The sequence below is a fragment of the Marmota flaviventris genome, chromosome 13 (genome assembly GCF_047511675.1).
Source record: "Marmota flaviventris isolate mMarFla1 chromosome 13, mMarFla1.hap1, whole genome shotgun sequence".
Taxonomy (NCBI): Eukaryota; Metazoa; Chordata; class Mammalia; order Rodentia; family Sciuridae; genus Marmota; species Marmota flaviventris.
This window is the reverse complement of record NC_092510.1, coordinates 96,948,471-96,968,764: the sequence shown is the minus strand read 5'-3', so window position 1 is coordinate 96,968,764 and position 20,294 is coordinate 96,948,471. Positions and strand designations below refer to the sequence as shown.

Below are 20,294 nucleotides of genomic sequence, written 5' to 3'. Positions count from 1 at the left end.
GGCACCCCGTTCTTTCAGATTCCCCCACCAGCCCCTTTCTTCGCTTCTGTCCCGTGCGGGGCGCGCTCTGCTGGTCTCTCCGGGGTGTCCTTTTCAGGGATCGTCTTTGTCTGGGTCTCCCGCGGTCCCGGCGTCCCCAGCCTGGTGCCCCGCCTGCCGCGGCGGGGGCGGGGGCGGGGCCAGGCGAGGGGGGAGGGGGCGGGGCTGGAGGCCGAGGCGGCCGCGGCGGGCGGACACGGCTGGAGCTAGAGCCGAGGCCGTGGCCGGGGCGGCGGCTCAGCGGAGCGCGGGAGCGGGGCGGGGCGGACCGGGCTCCATGGCGCCAGCGGCGTCAGTCTGAGCAGCGCGGGCAGCGACTGGCGACGACCGGATCGGGCCGCGGCTCCTCCTCGCCATGGGGGACGTGCTGTCCACGCACCTGGACGACGCCCGGCGCCAGCACATTGCAGGTGAGGAAAGCGCAGCGCGTGCGGGGGGTTCCGCCGGGAGCCCCCGGGCCACGCCCCCACCGGGCCCCGCCGTCCTGGCCCGGGAGGGTCCTGCGAGAGTCAGGCCTGAGGCCAGGCGGGAGCTGGTGCGGACCGTGCCCTTCGTCTTGTTCCCTCCGAGACTGGGCACCCCTTCTCGTCCCCTTCTAAGCTCTTCTCCATCTTAAGGAGACTAGGACCCCGTCTTCACTACCGTAACTCCCGCGGGGCCCTCTTTGAGGATCCCCCACCCATTACCCCAGATCGAGCATCGAAGGGGTCGCATCCTGTCCCCGCACCCTGCCCAGCAGCGTTCCAAGCCCACCCTGTACCCTGTCTGGAATTTGCCCCACACAGTCAGATCGTCCCGACCCTTTTCCGTGGCTGCCCTGGCCCCAGCTCGCCCTGGCCCCAGCCCCAGTACACGTGGCTAAAGCTTCCAGAAGAAGGGCGCTCTAGGGCCCAGGACAGATCCGGACAGTGGGACTAGCGATAGACGGGGATTCGCTGGAGGGGGTGGGGTCTCTGTCCTTTGACTCAGACTCTGTAGGGTGCTCCTGCTGGCAGCAGCAGCCCGGATGGGCTGGTCAAGGCCAGAGCCAGCCCTTTCAGGTCCAGTCCGCAACCCCTTCCTTCGGCCAGCCCTGCTTTCAGCCTGTCACTGCTCTGTGGCCTCTTCTCATAAAGGAGCTGCCCAGAAAGCTCATGGGGGAAGCCCCAGGGTTCTGGGCTCCTCCTGGAGAATGGGAGATGGGGTGAGACTGTCAGGCTGATTGAGAACCCCTGCTCTGGCTGCCCTTCTGGGGCAGAGAGGCGGCCCCTGGTGGAGTCCAGCGTTTGTTTCCCAGGCATTCCATCTTGGACGAGTTTCTTAATGTCCTGGCACCTTGGCTTTTACCTCTTTGAAATGGCATCAGTGACACCCTTATGATGGGCTGCTGAGAGACCTAAATAAGCCAGTTCATGTAGCTTGCTTGGCACATGGCCTGGCATAGAGGAGGCACTGATACTGGGGTGACAGGTGAGTTGGGTGGCAGGTCATGTAGAGGAGAGTTTCTCTTGCCTCCGTTGCCGGCCTGTCTGGTGGACCCCACGTTCCCTGTCTGTGTATATTTATCTGGATGCCCTGTAGAGTTTCTCAGCTGTGTTCTCTGTCCTATCTAGATAGCAAGGACGCCTTAAGAGTAAGGACCAGGTGTTCCTTAACCTCGAGTCCCCAGGTCCCCACCCTGGTTGGGCACAAGGGAGGTGCTGGAGGAGCCCTGCCAGGGACTGTAGCCTTTGGCTGGTGGCCTGAACTCTCTTTTGTGCCAGGCCCGGGCTGGGCACAGGGGCAGGGATGATATAAAATGAATCAGACCCTTTAGCCTCTGACCAGTTGGGGGGGTTAAGTCCTGGAAGCCTCTTGCAGGAGGAGGCCTGGACTCTGGAAGGAGGAAGGGCCTGGGCGGAGCTTTCCTGTCGGTGGCAACCTCCTGGGGCTCAGTAACAGTCCCTCCATTCAGGACCTCCTGTTGGGGCCCTTCACCAGGCTTGGGTGGGGTGTGCAGCTCTTTGGCGGGGTTTTTTCCTCTCTCCAAGCCCAGCTCAGCTCTCCCATCTTCCCAGCTCCTGGGCTGAGAGCTGCCAGGCCACCCCCTGTCGCCCTGGCCACTTACAGGGTGGAGACAGCCACAGAAGGTGAAGTGTCCGCTGCTGGAGAAGGCTGGGTTTGTTACCAGGCTGGAGAGGAGAAGGTTTGCAGCCTCTCCTCCCAACACTTGAGTGCTATTAATAACTCTCTTCACATGCCTCGGATTCCGGACAGCTCACCTGAGGGGGCTCCTGAAGTTCAGGGCTGGGGAGGGGACTGCTGGGAGGGGAGCCAGAGGAAACAGCTGCCCTGGAAATCTACTGGAGAGGAATGAGGCCAACCTTTGCCACCTCGAGCCATCCGTGCACCCGCCTCAACCAGCTAACAGAGCAGTGGGTACTTCCAGAGCAGACAATTAGAACTCCAGATCCCTCCCTACCTGGGACGACGGCCCCTGTAGAAATGTCACCTCTGGGAACATGCCTTCCCACAGTGCCTTGAGCTCCCAGGCCTGTTGGGTTGCTGTGGCTTGGCCTGCCGCCTTACGCCTGCCCAGAGCAGGTGCAGGTGAATGCCAGCCTGCAAGTCCTGGCAGAGGTCAGGCCTGCCCCTGCCCACCCTGCTGTTTTTGCACCTTTCATCCTGAGATTTCAAAGCCTCTGGCAGGCAGGGGCTTGTTCCTGCACCAGCAGCCTTGGAGCTGTCGCAGGATGGTTACCTCCTACCTAGTAAGGGAGAGGGAAGAGTCCTGGCCTGGGAGCCCTCAGACCTGAGTAACCTCAGGCATCTGGGCCTTGGTTTCCAGAGCTGTGTGCTACCAAAGACCAAAGTCCCTTTCAGCTCTAGGGCCTAACCATTTCAAATTTTCTCAAGAAATCTCCAGACTCAGCCAGCTCAAGGCCCCAATATAGACTTCAACAAGCCTTAGTTGGCCTGACCTTGGGCCAGCATCTCAGTCTCAGTTTTCTTATCTATAAAATGGGAATAATAATGGTAGCTACCTGCTAGGCACACCTGGGAGGACTTAATGTGATAAAGCAGGTAAGAAGCTCAGCCAAGTGCTGGGGGCTTAGGAAGCTCTCAGCAAACAGTTGCTACTATCTTTCAACTTGCACTTTACTTTGTGTAAGTGGGTTCTCAGGGAGCAGGGCAAGGGGCTAGTGTCATAGCTGTGGTTTCTCAGAGGTTTGTTCAATTCCTAGGGTCAGGTGGGCAGATCCCGGGATTTGAGAATCCACGTGGGTTTTTGGAAGCCTTGACTGCTATGTTCCTTCAGCCTTGGCAAAAAGTGTGAGTGATGTGGGCTCTTTGGAACGGGTCCAGATGCTAGGGCATATGATGAGTGGCACGAGCTAGAACTTATACAGGTGGCTGGATTAGGACAGCCTACTCTTTCCCTTTGGGCCCTTTTATGGGGGGTCCCGAGCTGTCTGAGGGATTCTATGCAAATGATCTGAGCTACATAAAGTAAGATGCCACAGGTGACTGGGTGAGGGTTGGGGACTGTGTCCCTAGTAGGACACCTGGCATTACCTGGGTTGGGGGAATCCCTTTCTGTGTCTGGGACAACCCGGAGGACTCAGCCCACCCCACATACTCTGTAAGGTTTGCAAGGTTTATCCCTGAGAGGGCGGGCGTTCCCAGCACCTGTGCTTGTGAATGCTCCGCCTCTCTGCAGGTCTTACCTTTCCCCTGGCTAGGTCTTTTCTTTTTTAATAGCAGCTTTATTGAGACATAATTCACATAGTGTACAATCCACCCACTGAAACTGTACAATTCAGTGGTTTTTAGTATATTGATGATTGCGCAACCATCGCCACACTCAATTTTAGAACATTTTCAACACCCATAAAACAAGCTCCGCACCCAGGGGCAGTCTCTGTCCTTTCCCCACAGTCCTCCAGACTCCAGGCAACCTTTGCCTTATTGCAAAAGTAATGCATGCAGCAACGGAGGCCAGGAAGGTAGAATAGGAGTGCTCCACCGGGTGTGGTGGCTGGGGATCCAGCTCCGCGGTAATCCCAGTGGTCAGGAGGCTGAGGCAGGAGGATTGAGTTCAAAAGCCAACCTCAGCAATTTAGCAAGGCCCTTAGTAACTGAGCAAGACCCTGTCTCTAAATTAAATATAAAAAGAGGCTGGGGATGTGGCTCAGTGGTTAGGTGCCTCTGGGTTCAATTCCCAGTACCAAAAAACAAAAACAAAAACCCCTAAATGGGAGCTCCTCCATCTTCCTTCTCATGCATCCTTCCCTGGGAAGAAATGATTTGTTTGGCTTGTCACCGACTCCAAACATACCTTTCCTGGTGTGCACTCATTCACAGAGCCTTGTTTATAATGGAGATTCTATTCTGTGTTTCTGTGGTTTGACTTTTTTCCACTGGTAAATTGTGGACATCTTCCCACATGGGATACACAAGCCTGCCCCTTTTTTCAGTGGTGGGTCCGTGTGCCAGGGTGGTTTATTTAGCCAGCCCCTGGTAATTGGCGTTGGGTCGTCCTTTGCTAATATGCGCAGGGTGTGGCTTGAGCCTCTTTGTAAATATCCTGCACAAGAAGCTGGTATCATGCCTCAAAATGGAACTCCCAGGAAACATTTTGATATATTGACACAGAGCCTTTGGAAAGGTGGGGAAGACCCTCTTGCCAGACAAACCTCAGTATTGTCACTTGATGGAACCCATGGCCGGGCAAGTGCTCTGCCACTGAGCTAGATCTCCAGCCCTTTTTGACCACTGGATAAGAGGAAAAAGGTATCCTGTTTATTTATTGAGTAAAACAAATAATGACTTTTTCCAAATGGATTTAAAAAAATCTCCTCCACATGTGGGAGTGGCTACAGTTGCCAGAAGAAAAGGGATGCTGTTCTGCTTTCGGGGCCACCCCTGCCCTGGTATGGGGCTTCCTGGGCTTTGCAGAGAGGCCTGGAGGGGAAGCAGTGCCCAGGCTGCCCCCTGCCAAGGTCTGGGTCAGCCCCTGGAGTGAAGCGTCTGGGGACCTGGCTCCCTGGGGCCCAGTCTTACATAAGCCCTTTTGTTGGCTTCGACCCCGCCCTCCCCTCACCCAGTCTCCTGAAGTCCTCTACTCTGTTCCTCTCCTACTGCCCTGGCCTGAGCTCTGACCTCCTGGGGGCCTCCCGCCTCAGCCCCAGGCCTTCCCACACAGGATGCCAAAAGAGACCTTTCTCAACTCCAACCCGGCTGGCTGCCCTCCCTGCTGCGGGAGAGGGGAGAGGAGCCGCTCACCCCGCCCTGCCGCCTCTCCCCTCTTGTAGTATTTCCCTCCTGAGTTTATTTTATATGTTGCTGAGACTGTGACTCAAGCCTGGATCTTGCTTCTTTTCTAAACGATTTGTAATAAACATCTCTCCCAGGTCCTTCGAGCCTCCCTGGAAACACTCTGGGTGCTGGATCTTATTCCATCTCAGGATAGACAGGCATTTTCTTAGCTTTTCCCCAAATGCTGGTTATTGGTTGTCTCTTCCATGTTGGTTTCTGGGGCAGGCAGAGTCCTGGTGTTTGTCTCCTTTCTGGTGCTGGCCAGCCTCCCTGCTGAAGAAGGACATGGTGAAGGCTGACTCTGCCTCCCCTGTGTCCACCCCTCTGGACATTTTGAGGGAGCCCTGGACACCTCTGAGCGTCCTTTTAGAGCTAGTGGCTTAAAGCAGCTGCCATGAGCTGGGGACGTGGACCCATGTCCAGTAGCCGCTTCCCTGGCCTGTGGCACGCGGGGACTGATGCATTTCCTGTCTGAGGGTGGTGGTTGATGGAGTGGGGAGGGGCAGTCGTCGGGCTCTGAGTGATAACCTAGACTAGCTGTCTGTGTGTGTGTGTGTGTGTGTGTGTGTGTGTGGTGCTGGGGGTGGAACTCAGGACCTAGCACATGATAGACAAGTGCTCTACTACTAGACTACATCCCCAGCCTCCTGATCCACTTTTTTAGTGTGTAGGGGGTGGGCAGATCCGGACTTCCAGGCATCATACAAAGTAGGCAGGTGGCAACCTTAGCGGTAACCTTTACCAGCTCAAAAATAAATCTAACATTTAGCGGTTAGGATTGGGATGTCACCATGAATCGATATTTTCCTTACTCATAAGATAATACTAACTATCCTTTAACTGAGCACTTACTCTGTGCCTGGATTGTCTCATTGAATTCTCATGTCTGTGGCAGGCCAGGACTAGGGAGGGTGTTTCAGGCCTAAGGCACTGAAGCCATGCACCACTGTGGCCTATAGCTCCTGGTACCCAGATTGATCAGGTGGGGGTCAATGTGGAAAAGGCCCCTAAGAGAGCAGATGTGGCCTAGGGAGGGAGGAGGAGGAAGGGCTGAGTGGGAACCGAGTGGGAGCAGAGCGTTGTGTGTCAGAAGCTCCCGTAGGTGCGTGAATACATCCCACCCGGCATTACTCAGCGTGAGGTGCACAGTCTCTTTGCCGGGTCCTGTTTTCCTTCAGTCCCCCCCCCCCTTCTCCCCGCAGGCAGAGCCCGTGACTCATTCAGCTTGGTCTCTTCGCAGCAGGATGAAGCATCATCCCTGTGGCCGCAGAAATTCCTGAGCTGGTTTTCCTTCCCCTGCCCCACCCCGTCCACTTCCCTGCCTGAGGAAGAGGGGTTTTCTGCAGCTGGGCCTGGGCAGGGAGGAGGGCAGAGGCCTGGGTTTAAAACCCTCTGGGGGGGGCAGAGCCTGCTCCTCTCCTGGTAGAGTCTTGGGGCCTGAGTCACGGGAAGCTGCACAGAAGATCGCACAGATTTTAAAACTGGAAGAACAGGAAGTGCCTGCCTGTGAGGGAACCTACTCCACCCCCTGGGTCTAGTCCCCTTTTGGAGATGTGCTGCCCAGGCTCATAGAGCTGAAGGGACTGCCTGGCCACACAGTGGATGGGAGCTCTGGGGCAAGGCTCTGCAGCCAGGTGGCTCGGACTCTACCCTGGCTCTCCCACCAGATGGACTGGCGTTTGGGGGCAGATCGGATCCTCTGTGAGCTTCAGGTTCCCCTGTAAAAGACGATGACAGTTCCACCTTCTGAGGGTGTGAGGATCAAGTGTGACAGCCCCTGGACAGGCAACACAGGGCCAGTAGTGGGTGGTAAAAATACCATGAGTGACAGTTTTTGTGATTGTTACTTTACTGAGCAAACTTGATAACCAGGCAAATACGCCAGGTCTGTCCTGAGCCCTCAGGCATGCCCAGCACCTGCCATGCACCTGGGAATGTGGGCAGGCCCCAGCTGGAGGACCACCTGCTTATGGTCCTGAGCACCTGTTTTCAGCATGTGCCTGTAGGGCTGAGAGATGGCTGAGGTCACACAGCGAGTCAGCTGTTCAAGAGCATCATCCACTGGCACTAGGCAGGTCACGAAGGAAAGGGGTGAAAAGACAAGTAGGAGTGCACAGCCCTACATCCCTCACTTGGCCACGTGTCCAGAATTAGACCCATATACCTTGAGCCTGGTCCCATTGACCCTTTGCTGTGTGACACTGGACCAGTGCTTATGCCTCTCTGTGACTTTTATCCTCATCTGTGACGTCAAGACCAACTTGTGCTCTTGAGAATTCTCTGCCTCTGAAACCCTTTCCGAGGGGTCTCAAGGTGCCGTCTGAGACCAGGAGCAGGTGGGTCCTTGTGTGGAAATAGGGGTGCAGGCCTGTGAGGCCTTCGGGGGTGATGGGCTCTGGCCCCAATGCACGTGGTTGGTCTTTCATCCACTCAGGAGTAGCCGGGAGCCCTGGGAGGGAGCCCTGGGAGCCCAGGGAAGGACAGAGCACTTGTGCAGCATTGGCAAGGCCCACGTTGGATCCTCAGCACTGAAAACCAAATGTTACGGAGCCCTTCCTGTGCCAGGCCTGTGCTGGGGACACTGGCACACAGATTCCTCCCTGGTCCCTGCCTGGCTGGTGCTTCCTGGCTGACTGGACTGTTCTCAAAGGTCAAGGTTTAAGAGGGGACTGGCCCCATGGGTGCGGGTGGGCCCACCTGCCGGGGTGGAGGGATGGGGATGTGGAGGGAGCCCTGGCGCTGGCCTTAGACAGGAGAGGGCTGTGTCTGGGTCCTGCCCCCCCCCCCCAGTGCTTCAGGCGGAAGTGGTACAAGGCGGGGGTGATCAGCTCCTCCTCCCCTGGGATGAACCCAGTGGTGAGAGGAGGCCTGGGCCATGCAGGTGGGGGTGGGGCAGAGTCAGGCGACCTGTATGTATGGGGCATGGAGTGACCAGGCCTCTGACCGTGACTTGAGCGTGGGGGTTGTCTGATGTCCATTAATTTTGGCCCACAGGGTTGACGGATCTTCTGCAGGGCTGGCAGGTCCTGCAGGATTTGGGGTTATTTTTCAGTGCAGGGGATTGAATCCAGGGGTATTTTACCACTGAACCACACCCCCAGCCCTTTTTGTTTTTTGAGAAAGGGTCTTACTAAGTTTCCCGGACTGGCCATGAAAGTCTTGTGATCCTCCTGCCTCTGCCTATGGAGTCACTGGGATGACAGGTCCCAAAGCCTTGGTTTCTGCTTCCTGTCTTCCTGGACAGCCAGAGATTGAGAACCTTCTTCCCTTCCACGGGCGGAGGAGAAAGAGGGCTGGCATCTGAGAACCTGGTTTTGAACTCCTGCCTCCATTACCCTGTGATCTGGAGATGCCCTCCCTTCTCCAGGCCTCAGGCTCCTCATCTGTAAAAGGCATAAGGGTAGCTTCGTCCTGCTAGGTCATTGTGAAGGGTCAGTGAAACAATGTGGCTGAGCTCTTTGATTTTTCAGGAAACACTGGCTCCTGGTGTTATTAATGTGGTGTAGAGGTCCGCAGTAGGACATGATTGAGGGAGCCCCGCCTCTGGGGGACATCAGAAGTGTAGGGTGTGGCTGAGACAGAATGATCACAAGTTGGAGGACAGGTTCAGCAATTTAGCGATACCCTGTCTCAAAATAAAAAGGAAGCTGGGTGTGGTGGTGCACACCTGTCATTCCAGTGACTCTGGAGGCTGGGGCAGGAGGATTGCAAATTCAAAGCCAGCCTCAGCAACTTAGTGAGGCACTTAGCAACTCAGTGAGACCCTGTCTCTAAATAAAATCCAAAATAGGGCTGGGGATGTGGCTCAGTGGTCAATTGCTCCTGGTTTCAACCCCCAGTACCAATAAACAAACAAATAAATAAATAGGGCTGAAGATGTAGCTCAGTGGTAGTGGCACTGGGTTCAGTCCCCTATTACTCCCCTTTAACCATGTAGGGCCTGGAGCAGAGTGCTGGGTGCAGGGTCTACCTGCAAGAGGGGGACCCAGCGATACCCGGGCATCCAGGAGGCAGAGGAAGAAGGAATTGTGATTTGTAAAATGCAAATCCTAATTTTCTTCCTCACCTACCAGGAGCCCTTTGTGGGGTGCTGACTGGGAAGCAGGTGCCCCAAGTTGATGCCCGGTGACCTTGTGGCGAGTCCTCTGCCCATCTGCCCCTCCTCCTCACTTTGCCTTCCCACAGGCCTAGGGCTGAGTCGAAGGCACAGAGCAGGTAGGACAGATGTCTGTTGCGTGAGGTAGCCTTGCAGTCGAAGGAGGAACTCGTTCTGAAAGCAGGATTGTGCCCTGGGGATGAAACAGTGACCTGAGCCCTGCTTGCATTGAACTAGTGCTGGCCGAGAAGGCTCCATCCAGCCGGGTGAGCTGTGCCTTGTGTTACAGAGACACTGATGAGCCCCGGTTGGGTTTCTGCATTCATCCTTGCTCAAGAGAGTGCCTGGCCCTAGCTGGGTGGCCACAGGGTTCCTGCAGGGGACATGTGTGGCCTTGGGCTAGTTGCTCTTCTCCTCAGAGCCCCTGTTGCCAGTAGTAAGTTGGGACTGGTGTCCCTGCCTGAGTCGTTGGAAGGTTCTGGAAGATGCCATACATAGTTCCTGGCCTCTGTAAATGGCAGTTGTGCTTTAGCTGTGTTCTTGGGGAGCCATGTGGCATTGGCCCTGGACTGTCAGGGGTCTCAAGGGTGATGCAGACATGGTGGAGGGGAGCCCGCTGATAGTTACGTTTCAGTTTTGCCCCCCACCCTTTTTTTTGGTGAGGATAGTGTTCTTTGGAAGGTGAAGGGGTGAAAAGAGAACAGAGCTTAGGCTTGGGGAGGGTGGGCCCTGCTGGGCCATGGGAGCGTGACTTGCATGAAGGGGGCTCGCAGAAGACTGCCGCAGGCCCTGGCCTTGAGCTTGGGGCAGCTGATTGGCAGTGGCTGAGTTTCTTTCTCTGGCTCAGACCCCTCCTCAGCCAGGAAGGCCCCTTTGAAGCCCTCTAAGCAGCCCCGTCTGTATGTCATTATTGGTCAGCAGAGGCCAGAGAAAGGAAAGGGCAGGCCCAGGACCTTAGATACTGCAGGGGACCAGGACTCCCCACCCCAGCACGAGGCCCAGATGGACTGGCCCAGACAACAAAGGCAGGGTCAGGAGGCCTGGCTGGGCTGGGAGGGGCTGCCAAGGTTATAATTTTGAAAATCGAGTAAACAAACAAGCCCTCGGTGAGAGAAGCAGCCCTGTGTGTGAGGACACAGCCCAGGACACCAGCCCTGTGTGTGAGGACACAGCCCAGGCCTGTCCACAGCAGACAGCGAGGTGCTGTGTCTGGTTAAAAATAGCCAGAGCCTCTCCTCTCCACCCCCACTCCCATATTTAAGGCTGCCAGGAAAAGGGGAGGGGGAGATGGCAGGCCTTCCTTTCTGGGAATGGGGCCCCACCCCCCAGGCTGACCACTGGGACAGCCCTCTGGGCTCAGCTTGGGACAGTTGCAGCTCACTGGGTAACTTTGGTCAAGGTACGGCTCCCATCTGGTCTCAGTTTCCCCATTTCAAAGTGGGGGTGAATAAGCAAGGCCTTTCTCTTGCCCCGACCTGAGGCCAGCTGGGATCTCAGAAGATCTTCATTTCTTTTTGGCCAGAGGCAGGCGCCCCCTCCTTGGAGCAGAGGGGTTGCTTTCTCAGTGACCCTATAGTCTGCCCGGCCCTGGAAGGGTAAACCCCCAATTCAGGCTGGACCGGGCTGTGCTGTCTGGGCTTTCCTGTTTTCCTGTTGAGATTGTGGTGCAATCTGAGAGAAGCTGCTCTAGGTTCTGCCTGCAGCCTGGGGGCTGGGCAGCTCTCCTGGCCTGGATCCCTCAAGCCCGAGTAGGGCCCAGCTGACTTCCTGTGCAATTAGGGACCAAGCCCCCATCCTCCCTCCCTCTTCCTGCAGTCTCCTGGATGGGTCTAGAGTCCAGCTCTGTGGATGGGAGACCATCTGGTCTCAGGCCTGTGCAGTCTTGGGGGGACCCCTGTCCCCACTCTGGGCCTCAGTTTCCCCAGTGGTTCAATGGAGGAGTTGGTGAGACCTGCTGGTAGTGAAGGGACCTCACTAGTCAGCGTGAACCATCTGAGCACCTGAGGGCTGGGTCCCAGGACAGTGGGAGCTCGCTGGGCGACTGGCCAAGTGCCTCTAGGCGGTTACTGTAGCTCCTCGTGCCTTAGTTTCATGAGCTGTAAAATGGGAATGATAATGACACTTCCCTGGTCGTAAAGGTTACTACATGATGTGCTTGGAGCACAGTAAACGCACCACAGTAGAGGACTGTTCCGAACGTTTATTAGTGTGAGTTGTTTTAATTCCCAGCAGTGAATGAATGAATAAACGCTACAGCAGGTCCCTGTGTTCCCCCAGCTCCCCGGTAGGTGCAGTTTGTGTGGGGGTCACGGTGACGGAGCACTGGCGCAGGCGCAGGAGCTCAGACTTCCCCTCTGCCCATCGGGAGGAGCGGTGTGGGTCCCCCCGCTGGGTCTGAGACCGCAGGGCCCAGCCGTGCAGCCACACAGGGCTTCCTTCCTCCCCTCGTGACTTGCTGGCTTTGAGCCCTTTGTTCTCCTCCTTGAGCCCCAAGGGGGAGGCCAGGGCAAAGGCCGGCTGACTCTCCCTGGGGCTTCGGACCCCTCTGTTCCTGGTTGAGGCCCTCTTGTGACAGGCAGCGGAAAGGACCCTGGGCCCTGGTCCTGGCACTCCTGTTGACTCACAGGTGTCAGGCACAGGGGCACATGTGGACCCTGAGCCCACCGTGGGCTCGACACCCAGTGGGCAAACCAAGTTCGGTTGGGCCCTGCCCGCGTAGTGTCCCTGGCCCAGCATGGGGAGAGTCCAGGAGTCACCAGCCAGTCACAAACGACTTAATTATGGGAGGGCAAATTGCGATGAAGACATGACACCTTTCTAGAGAGTTCAAACAGTCCCAGGGACCTTCCCAGCGATGCCCGTTATTTGTTCCCTATTGCAGAAGAGGCTCTTGTGGCCTGGGTTCTGCTGGGATTGTTAGGGTGTGGGCTCTTTGTCACCCTCTCCGAGGTGCTGTGACAGGGGCTGTGCTGCTGCTCCCACACAGGGCTCCAGGGTAGGCCAGCCGTTGTCTGGGTTTACTCTACTGCAGTGCACAGCCAGGTCTGTTGTGTGTCCCTAGACAGAACTCTGGAATACAGAGCTGCTGTGGCTGATGCCTTGGGTCCTCTTCCTTCTACTTAATTTGAGACAGGGTCTTGCTAAGCTGCTGAGGCTGACCTCAAACTTGCAGTCCTCTTGTCTCAGCCTCCCAAGTTGCAGGGATCATAGGTGTGTGCCACTGTGCGGGCTGCAGTGGGTCCTTCTAAAGGCTAGGCAGGAACTGGTGGTCTGAGGAGGATGGTCCCTCCCCTCCTCAACCCCACTTCTGTTAGCAGAAATGGGCCCTGATACCTGGGCGAAACCCTCCTGGCCACTGTACTTAGGGAATTTACCCTATTGATATGCAATCAAATAATTACATTCCTGGCTTTGGTTAATTCAGAGGGAAGTGGGAAACAGCGTGTCTTCGTGCCGAGGCTGGAACCCAGGGCCTTACGTGTGCTGGGCAAGTGCTCAGCCACTGAGCTACGTCCCCAGCCCGGTGTGTAGCCATTGAAAGGGAAGATGCAGTTTCCTCTGTCTGAAAATGTACGTGTCTGTAAAGACACAGGAAAAAAAAAAAAAAAAGGAGTTTAACCAAAATGATTATTTGGGCATAGCAGGATAATGGATTATTTAAGAAATTTTCCTCGTTATCACTCTCCTTTTTATTTTTATTTTCGAATATATTAAATTAAAAACAACACTGTCGCCCTATTGACTGTATTTTGGGAAACAATTCAAGTTTTCTGGTTCCAGGATCTGAGCCAGGCCAGCCTGACCAGACCCTCAGGGTTGTAAGCTCAGGGCAGGGAAAGAGGAGAGGGCAGGGAAGATTCTAGAAGGGGGATGTTAGAGATGAGTCTCAAAGGACAAGAGATTTTGGCCACCAGAGGTGGGGAACTGGCCAGTGATGGGAGGAACTGCCCATCTGTGAGATGGGGGTGCAGCGTGCAGTGCCCGGCAAGGCGTCCCAGTGGGGAGCCCTTCTCACGCACTTGCTGCCTGGATTCTGGCAGGGACCTTTCTTGGCTGCCACTGGGGAGAATAATAAGACACATTTAGTGGGCACTTCCCAGTGCCTGGCACAGAGCCAACACCTGCAGGGGTCCTGTCACCAGCACTCAGGGCTTCCTTCTTGGAGGCCCCTGGAAGGGTGGGTTCAAGTGACAACATGGTATTAGATCAGGTCTCTTGACAGTGAGCTCGGACCTTCCTCATATACCTGCCATGGCTCCCACCTGCCAGCACCCACCAAAGGTCGGGCCCTCGCAGCCCTGGCAGCTTGACCTTTCATCTTTGAGCTTCCCCCTTTCTTCTTGTTTTTGTTATTACAGAAACAATCTCTACTGGCCAAATTTTTTAAGAAAATCCAGGTAAATAGTTGGAAGAAAATGAAAATGTCCAATAAACTTATCACCCAGAAATCATGATTTTCAGGCATTTTCTTGATGCATAATCTGTTCTGCCTTAAGAGTGAGCTGTGAGGATACAAGTCCCCCTGTAGCTTGTTGAGTGGCTACAGAATATTCCATTATGCCCCAGTATGCTATTGTATTTATTTATTGTGTAGCACTGGTTTCAAAACCAAGGATGCTCTACCACTGAGCCACATCCCCAGCCCTTTTAGTTTTTCTTTTTTTTCTTTCTTTCTTTCTTTTTTTTTTTTTTGAGACAGAGTCTTGCTAAGTTGCTGAGGCTAGCCTGCAACTGGGATCACAGGGGTTGCCCCAGTGCCTGGCTCTATGTCTAACTTGCTCAGTCAAACCCCATACTGTCAGGCAGGAGGATTGTTTCAGGTTTGGTTTTTTTTTTTTTTTTGGCACTAGGGATTGAACTCAGGCATACTCAGCTACTGGGCCACATCCCCAGCCCGATTTTATATTTTATTTAGAGACAGGGTCTTACTGAGTTGCTTAGTACCTTGCCATTGCTGAGGCTGGCTTTGAACTTGCAATCCTCCTGCCTCAGCCTCCCGAGCTGCTGGGATTACAGGCGTGCACCGCTGCTCCCGGTTGTTTCAGATTTTTGTTGTAAATAATGCTGGGTTGCAGCTTCAGTCCATGGGAATTAATGCATCGATTAATCAGTCGTTCAAGTGCCTGCTCAGTGTCAATCATGTGCCAGAACTAGGAGGCTGGATGAGGAGGTGGCCATTGACGCTAACTCTCCCGAGGACTTCTCTCTGGGGAAGACATGGCTGGCATGGAACACCCCTAGAGTTGGGGACTGAGGGGCTCTTGAGGAGCCCTGGAGCTGTGCTAACCTGGATCTGAAGGCCCTTTAGGCTGAGACTGTAGAGGATGAGGAGGGTGCGGTTCAGGCAGAGGATAGCTCTGCGAGGGTCCCAAGCAGAGAGCTTGGGTACTGGGGAAACAAAAATTGCCCAGAAATCTGCGTGTGATTCTCGTCATGGCGGTAGTATCTCCCACACGCATGATGCTTGGTAGTTTTTTTCAAAGGGATATTTGTCCCTTTGAAGGGTGGGGGTCCTGGCTTCCCTTCCCCTAGGGCTATAGAAGCAGAGTGACGTGCTGGCCCAGGTGAGCGGCCCCAGACCCAGGCTTTTTGACTTACCCAGCCCGGAGGGGACAGGAGGCTGCTGTGTGGGAGTGGCCCTGCTCCAGTTTCCCAGTCTCTCTGCAGGTGCAGGGTCACCTGACACAATCTAGCAGGAGGAGGAAGCTGAGAATCCGAGCTTAGGTGATGGCCTGAGCAGACACGGCAGGTGGTGACCTTTTCTGAAGCTGATGTGAGACCTTGGGTGGCCCGGCCAGCTCAGACCTCATCCTGGCTGTTGGGCAGTATAGGGACTGGGAAGCCCTGAGTTAACCCTGCCCCCAGGCTGGACAGGTCTATCCCCACTGGAGTTGACCTTCTGGGAAATGGCAGGTGCCTCCTGTTTTACAACACCTGGTGTGATCACACAGTCAGAGGACAAATAGTTACGTGCCAGGTGCTGGGAATATGTCATGAAGGAGATATCAGCAAGGATCCCTGTCCTCGTGGGTGAAGTGGACACAAATGAATTATTGTTATAATTTTTGGTACCATGGATTGAATCCAGGGGCACTTAACCACTGAGCCACCTCCCCAGCCCTTCGTATTTTTTTGAGACAGGGTCTCGCTAAGTTTCTTGGGGCCTTGCTGAGTTGCTGAGGTAGTCCTTGAATGTGCAATCGTTCAGCCTCCCAAGTCACTGGGATTACAGGTGTGCGCCACAGAGCCCTGCACAAATGAATCATTAAAACCAAGCTGTAGTTTTTAAAATTATCATTTAGAGACAGGGTCTCATTGAATTGCTTAAAGCCAAGTTGTGCTAATGACTAACGGACTTCTGACCTACATAGAGGGCTGGTGACAGTCAAGTATGGTGCCTTGCCACATCCTAGGCCGACAGGTAGAACTCAGGATCAGTTTGATCAAGGCTCAACAATGGAGCTCCCTGATCTTGCCACCATGGTAGGAAGGGACATTGTCTTATGTCCTGGTTAGAGGGTGTCAGGGCCCAGAAGGTCTAGTTCTATGGTGTCCATCCCCTTCACTGGATAGAAAAGAGGGTAGCCAAGAAGGGCAGAGGGCCAGCCCCAGGTCATCCAGAGCCCTGCATCACCACCCATTTCACTGCCCAGTGACAGGGAGACTCTGAGCCCATCCCCCTCCCTCACAGACCCCACGGGAAGCAGACGCAGAAACTTGGAGCCTGTTGGCTGAGCAGGGTCTCCCGTGAAGACCAGCGGGGGTCATGCAGGTGCCTGGAACAGCAGGCCGGGGGCTAGCAGGACCCCTGGGATCTGTCCTCCCTTCTCTCCCGGCTCCTCTCGAGCTCCAGGAGACCCAGAGCTGGAGTGACCTAAGGATGGTCCAGGGCCTGTGTCACCGCTGGCCCAGCCCAGAGGGTCAGGCCAAGGAGTCTTGCCATTGAACAAACGTTCCATCTTCTGTGTGAGTACACATCTCCGTGCCAAGGGTCCCTGGCATCGAAGCCTGGGGTTGGGTTTCCTGCTGCCCCGGCTGCGGGCCCACAAGGGAATTTTCATATTGGCTCATCTCCCTCCTCCCTTTCCCTGTCTTTCCCTCCCTGACTTGGTGGGGTGGTGCGGTGGGCAGGGAGGACTCTTGGGCCCTGAAGGAGCTTGGGAGGAAACCTGCCTTGGGCTCAGTGAAAGGACCTTGGCATTAGAGGGCCCTTGGCTGGTGAAATGGGGCTGTGTGTCTCTCTTTAGCTTTCCCTTTGGGTTGGGCCACACTAACTGGCACATATTGGTTCCTGGTCTTTATTGGAATAGCCATGGCATTTATCGAGCATCTGTCGGGCAGGGTGCCAGGCCCTCCTCCTGCATCATCTGGTTTGGTTTTTGCAAGACCCCACTGTGGGTGCTATTTTCACACCCATTTTGTGGCTAAAGAAACTGAGACTGGGGAAGATCGTAAGCCGTGGTCGGGCTGGCTCTGTCTGGTCCTGAAATGCGTGTTTTCACTGCTGACCTCCCTCCGGGGCAGAACCCTCTGCAGCCTCTGCTTGCACACCTCCTGTGATAGGTGCCCTTGCCTCTGGGGTCACTGTCCTGGGCAGCTGAGACAGTGAGAGAGCCCTCCCTGGATGATATTTTGTCTTCTGGGCGTCACTTGCAAACGGACTGCAGTGTGGCCAGGGCAGGGCTGCAGCTGGGCTTCCCCCAGCGTATCTTCCTGGGAATGAGCCAGCTCTGGTTGGGCTGGGCAGCAAGTCCTCTCCTTTCCAGTCGCATCCCTTACCTGGTGCCAGCCCTCTTGGCTTCGCGGCCTTCTGTGCAGGCCTGAAACTTAACATTTAAGCCTTAGACGTATTTCCTTCCTTCCTTCCCTCCCTCCTTCCTTCCTTCCTTTTTTCTTAATTATTATTATTATTTTTAGATGGGGTCTCACTAAGTTACTGAGGCCAACCTTGAACTCCTGAGCTTCAGAGAGTCTCCTGCCACAGCCCCCAGGGAGCTGGAAGGCACCTTTGGGAAGCAGGAGCCTGGGGAGACAAGGGCTTGTCCAGGGCCACACGTGAATTGGTGACAGCTGAACTAGGACTCAGGAGCCTTGATTTCCCCGCTGGTGCCATCTCTGGGGTGGCAAACCAGCTTCTCTGGAGACGCTGAGGGGAGGAGGACGGGCAGGCCCCTGCCACCTGGGCCTGGGTGCGGGCTGTGGTCGGCCGGGACTCGCTGCCTGCGGGTTCTGGGGTTTGCTCTCGGGAGCCTTCACTGAGGTTTCTCCCTCCACTTCCCCTTTCTGATCAACCTCTGAAAGGAAAGGCCCAGAAAGACGGACCCGGCCGTGTCACCCCGTCCCTAGGCTGCTCTGCAGAGGGGCTGGTCCCTGCTGAGCAGTTGCCCTTTGCTGGTCCCCATTTCACAGCAGGAAGCACAGCACAGAAGATGGCCACCAGCACTGTGACGTGCCACTCCTAGCACTCATCTCCTGGCCGCCACCACTCAGATGGGGTGGGCGGCACCCTTCAGCTGCAGCCCTTGTCCCTGTTCACACAAGCCCTCGTTCGCTGCTGGGCCTCCTGGATGATTCGGAAACAGCCCGGCAGGGTGGGGACGCCTTTTTCCCCTAGGAGAAGGAAGCCACATGCTCCAAGTCGCCCGCCAGCGTTTGCGCGGAGGTCTATTTCAGAACCTTGACCCCACTGTCCCGTGGACTGCCCTGGCCCTGGGAGGTTCGGTCCGCGTTTTCAGAGCGGCTGCTGCCCTCTCACGTGCGGCTTCTGGTCCGCACGGCACCTCTCGGCACAGCCTCCTCCTCCCCTGGTGACATCTCTGTGGGTCTCAGGTGCCCCCACTGTCTGGAAGGTCCCCCCCCAAGAGGGGGTCTGCCCTCCTCTCCTGAGTGCCCAGTTCCCATGGTCGCTGAGCAAATGAACCAGGACAACCCAGAACCTCTCCTGGCACCAGGAGAAAGAGGCCTTGGCCCTGTCGCCGGCCGCCATTTTGGTCTGACCTAAGCTGGCCCATGGAGGATGTAGATGGTGGGCTGGTTCTGTCCTGTGCCCCTGCCTCTTGGTGGCAGTGGCCTGGGTGATGCAGGGGGACTGGTGGTGGTGTGGCTCTCAGGCTGCTCTGGGAAGCATCCTGGGTGAAGGGTGTTCTGAGCTCCGCCTGGGCATCTCTAGGCCTGACTCCAGGGCGGGCGCAGAGTGCAAGTCGGTAGTGGGAGCGCCAGCAGTGGGCCCCTCCAGTGTCCATGTGCTGTGACAGAGTGCCCTTGGCCCCCGCTCCAGCCTTGGTGCTCTGGTCTGAACTGGGGCCAGTGTGACGAGTGGCCAGGTCCCTGGTTAGGAGGGCTCAGGCACTTGTGGGGATGAGGGAGATGACAAAGTAGCAGAGGTGGAGGACGCAGCTGAGAAGATCTGGGGGCTGGGGCACCTCAGTGACAGATTGCTAGCCTCGCGTGCGCTAGGCCCGGGCTTCAATCCCAGCACCATGTGCAGGCGCACAGATTAGCGGGAATGGAGGACCAGTGCGGACAGAATGGGGGTGGTGTGTGCGCTACTGTAGTGGGTCAGCTGCCTGCTCTGTGCCCTACGAGGACATCCAGTCCTGATGTCCACGATGGTGTCATTATCCCCAGTGCGCAGAGAACCAAGGCTCAGAGAGGCGAGGCCACAAAGCCACATGTGTCCCCATGTCCGTCTGGCTGCCAGGCTGGGTGTGTGTGGGGCTGAGCAGTGAGCAGGAGGGATGTCACACATGGTTGGGTCTCCTGGGACACCTTGCAGCCCTGGCATCCACAGGCTGCCTCTGGTGGGCCTTGGCCATGGTGGGGCTGGAGCGGATGGCAGCTCTGGGAGCCTGCTCCCGGGACTTGCAGCTCAGAGTTCCCTGAGTGTGGGCCCAGGGCCAGCCCCGGGGCAGGCCTAGGGTGGGCCTGTCCTGCTCTGCGCGAGATGCTGGGGGCTTGGCACCCCTTCCTGCCCTCCCCAAAGTGCAGGGATGCTGTGTCCTGGGTTCCAGGACACGCGGCCAGCTGGAGGCTGAGGGCTCAGGGCTGCTTGGGCAGGCGGAGGGGGCTGGCGGGATGAGAGGGCCTTTGTTTGCTGCTGTTTGTGTCAGGATGGGACTCTGTCTCCCGCCGAGGCCCGAGGTGTAAAGGGCAGTCCTGGCAGGGCGGGTCTGGGGCAGCGCTCTTCTCTGAGCTTTTTCCCGGGTCTCTCAGCCCGCCCTCTCCACTCCTCAGGCCCTCCTGTCTCCAAGCTCCCCTTCCACAGAGACCTGCTGAGCCCTGGTTAAATATTTGCCAGCTGAGAAGAATTTTGAAGGCAGCTTTGTGAGAATCCCGCTGACCCCCGGCCGTGCCCCCTGCCCCACTCTGCCTTTGGGATGAGGAGACCCAGCCGGTCTCAGCCCTCATACCCCTTCCCAGGCCGCGGTGGCCTCCTAGGCAGCCACATTGGCACCTGAAGCTGGATGGCCTTCCCCTGGGGGTTGCTGGCTCAGCACCTGTCTGGAGCACCCACTTGGGCAGAGCAGGGGCTGGGTGCTTGGGAGCCCTGGTCGCGTCTGTGGGGAGCTGGGGCTGAAGGAGCCATTCACAAGCCACCGTGAATTTCAGCCAAGAGACAAAGAAGGCCAGGGGCTGTGATCATGGAGACTGTCTGTGGGGACGACCTGAGAAAGGGGCCTTTAAGCCTGTGGAGGAGAAAGAATTGGCCAGGAGGAGGGGGCAGGCACTGAGAAGACAGTCCAGTCGAGACCCCAAGAGCAGACCCGGTTTCCCTCTGGGTGCGAATGTCCCACAACTCCTTTCCCCTATTAGTCTCAGGGAAGGCAGCCCCCCTAGGGTGATGGGACCCTGGATGGCTGCTTCCCCAGTTCCCAGCCTCAGA

At 56.3% G+C, this 20,294-nt stretch overlaps 1 protein-coding gene and 1 non-coding gene across 2 annotated transcripts in view; one reads left to right on the top strand and one right to left on the bottom strand.

Moving 5' to 3' along the window:
* Positions 1-233: 233 nt before the first annotated feature.
* Niban2 (niban apoptosis regulator 2) overlaps positions 234-20,294 on the top strand; it is a 48,199-nt gene continuing 28,138 nt past the window's right edge. Inside the window, exon 1 of the mRNA XM_027943953.2 lies at positions 234-449. Within this exon, the coding sequence (XP_027799754.1) occupies positions 395-449 (55 nt within the window). The 5' untranslated portion in view covers positions 234-394. The remainder of the gene's footprint in view (positions 450-20,294) is intronic.
* On the bottom strand, positions 5,992-6,139 carry LOC114100910 (U12 minor spliceosomal RNA). The gene has a single exon (XR_003584172.2). It is a non-coding gene; the product is annotated as a U12 minor spliceosomal RNA (small nuclear RNA).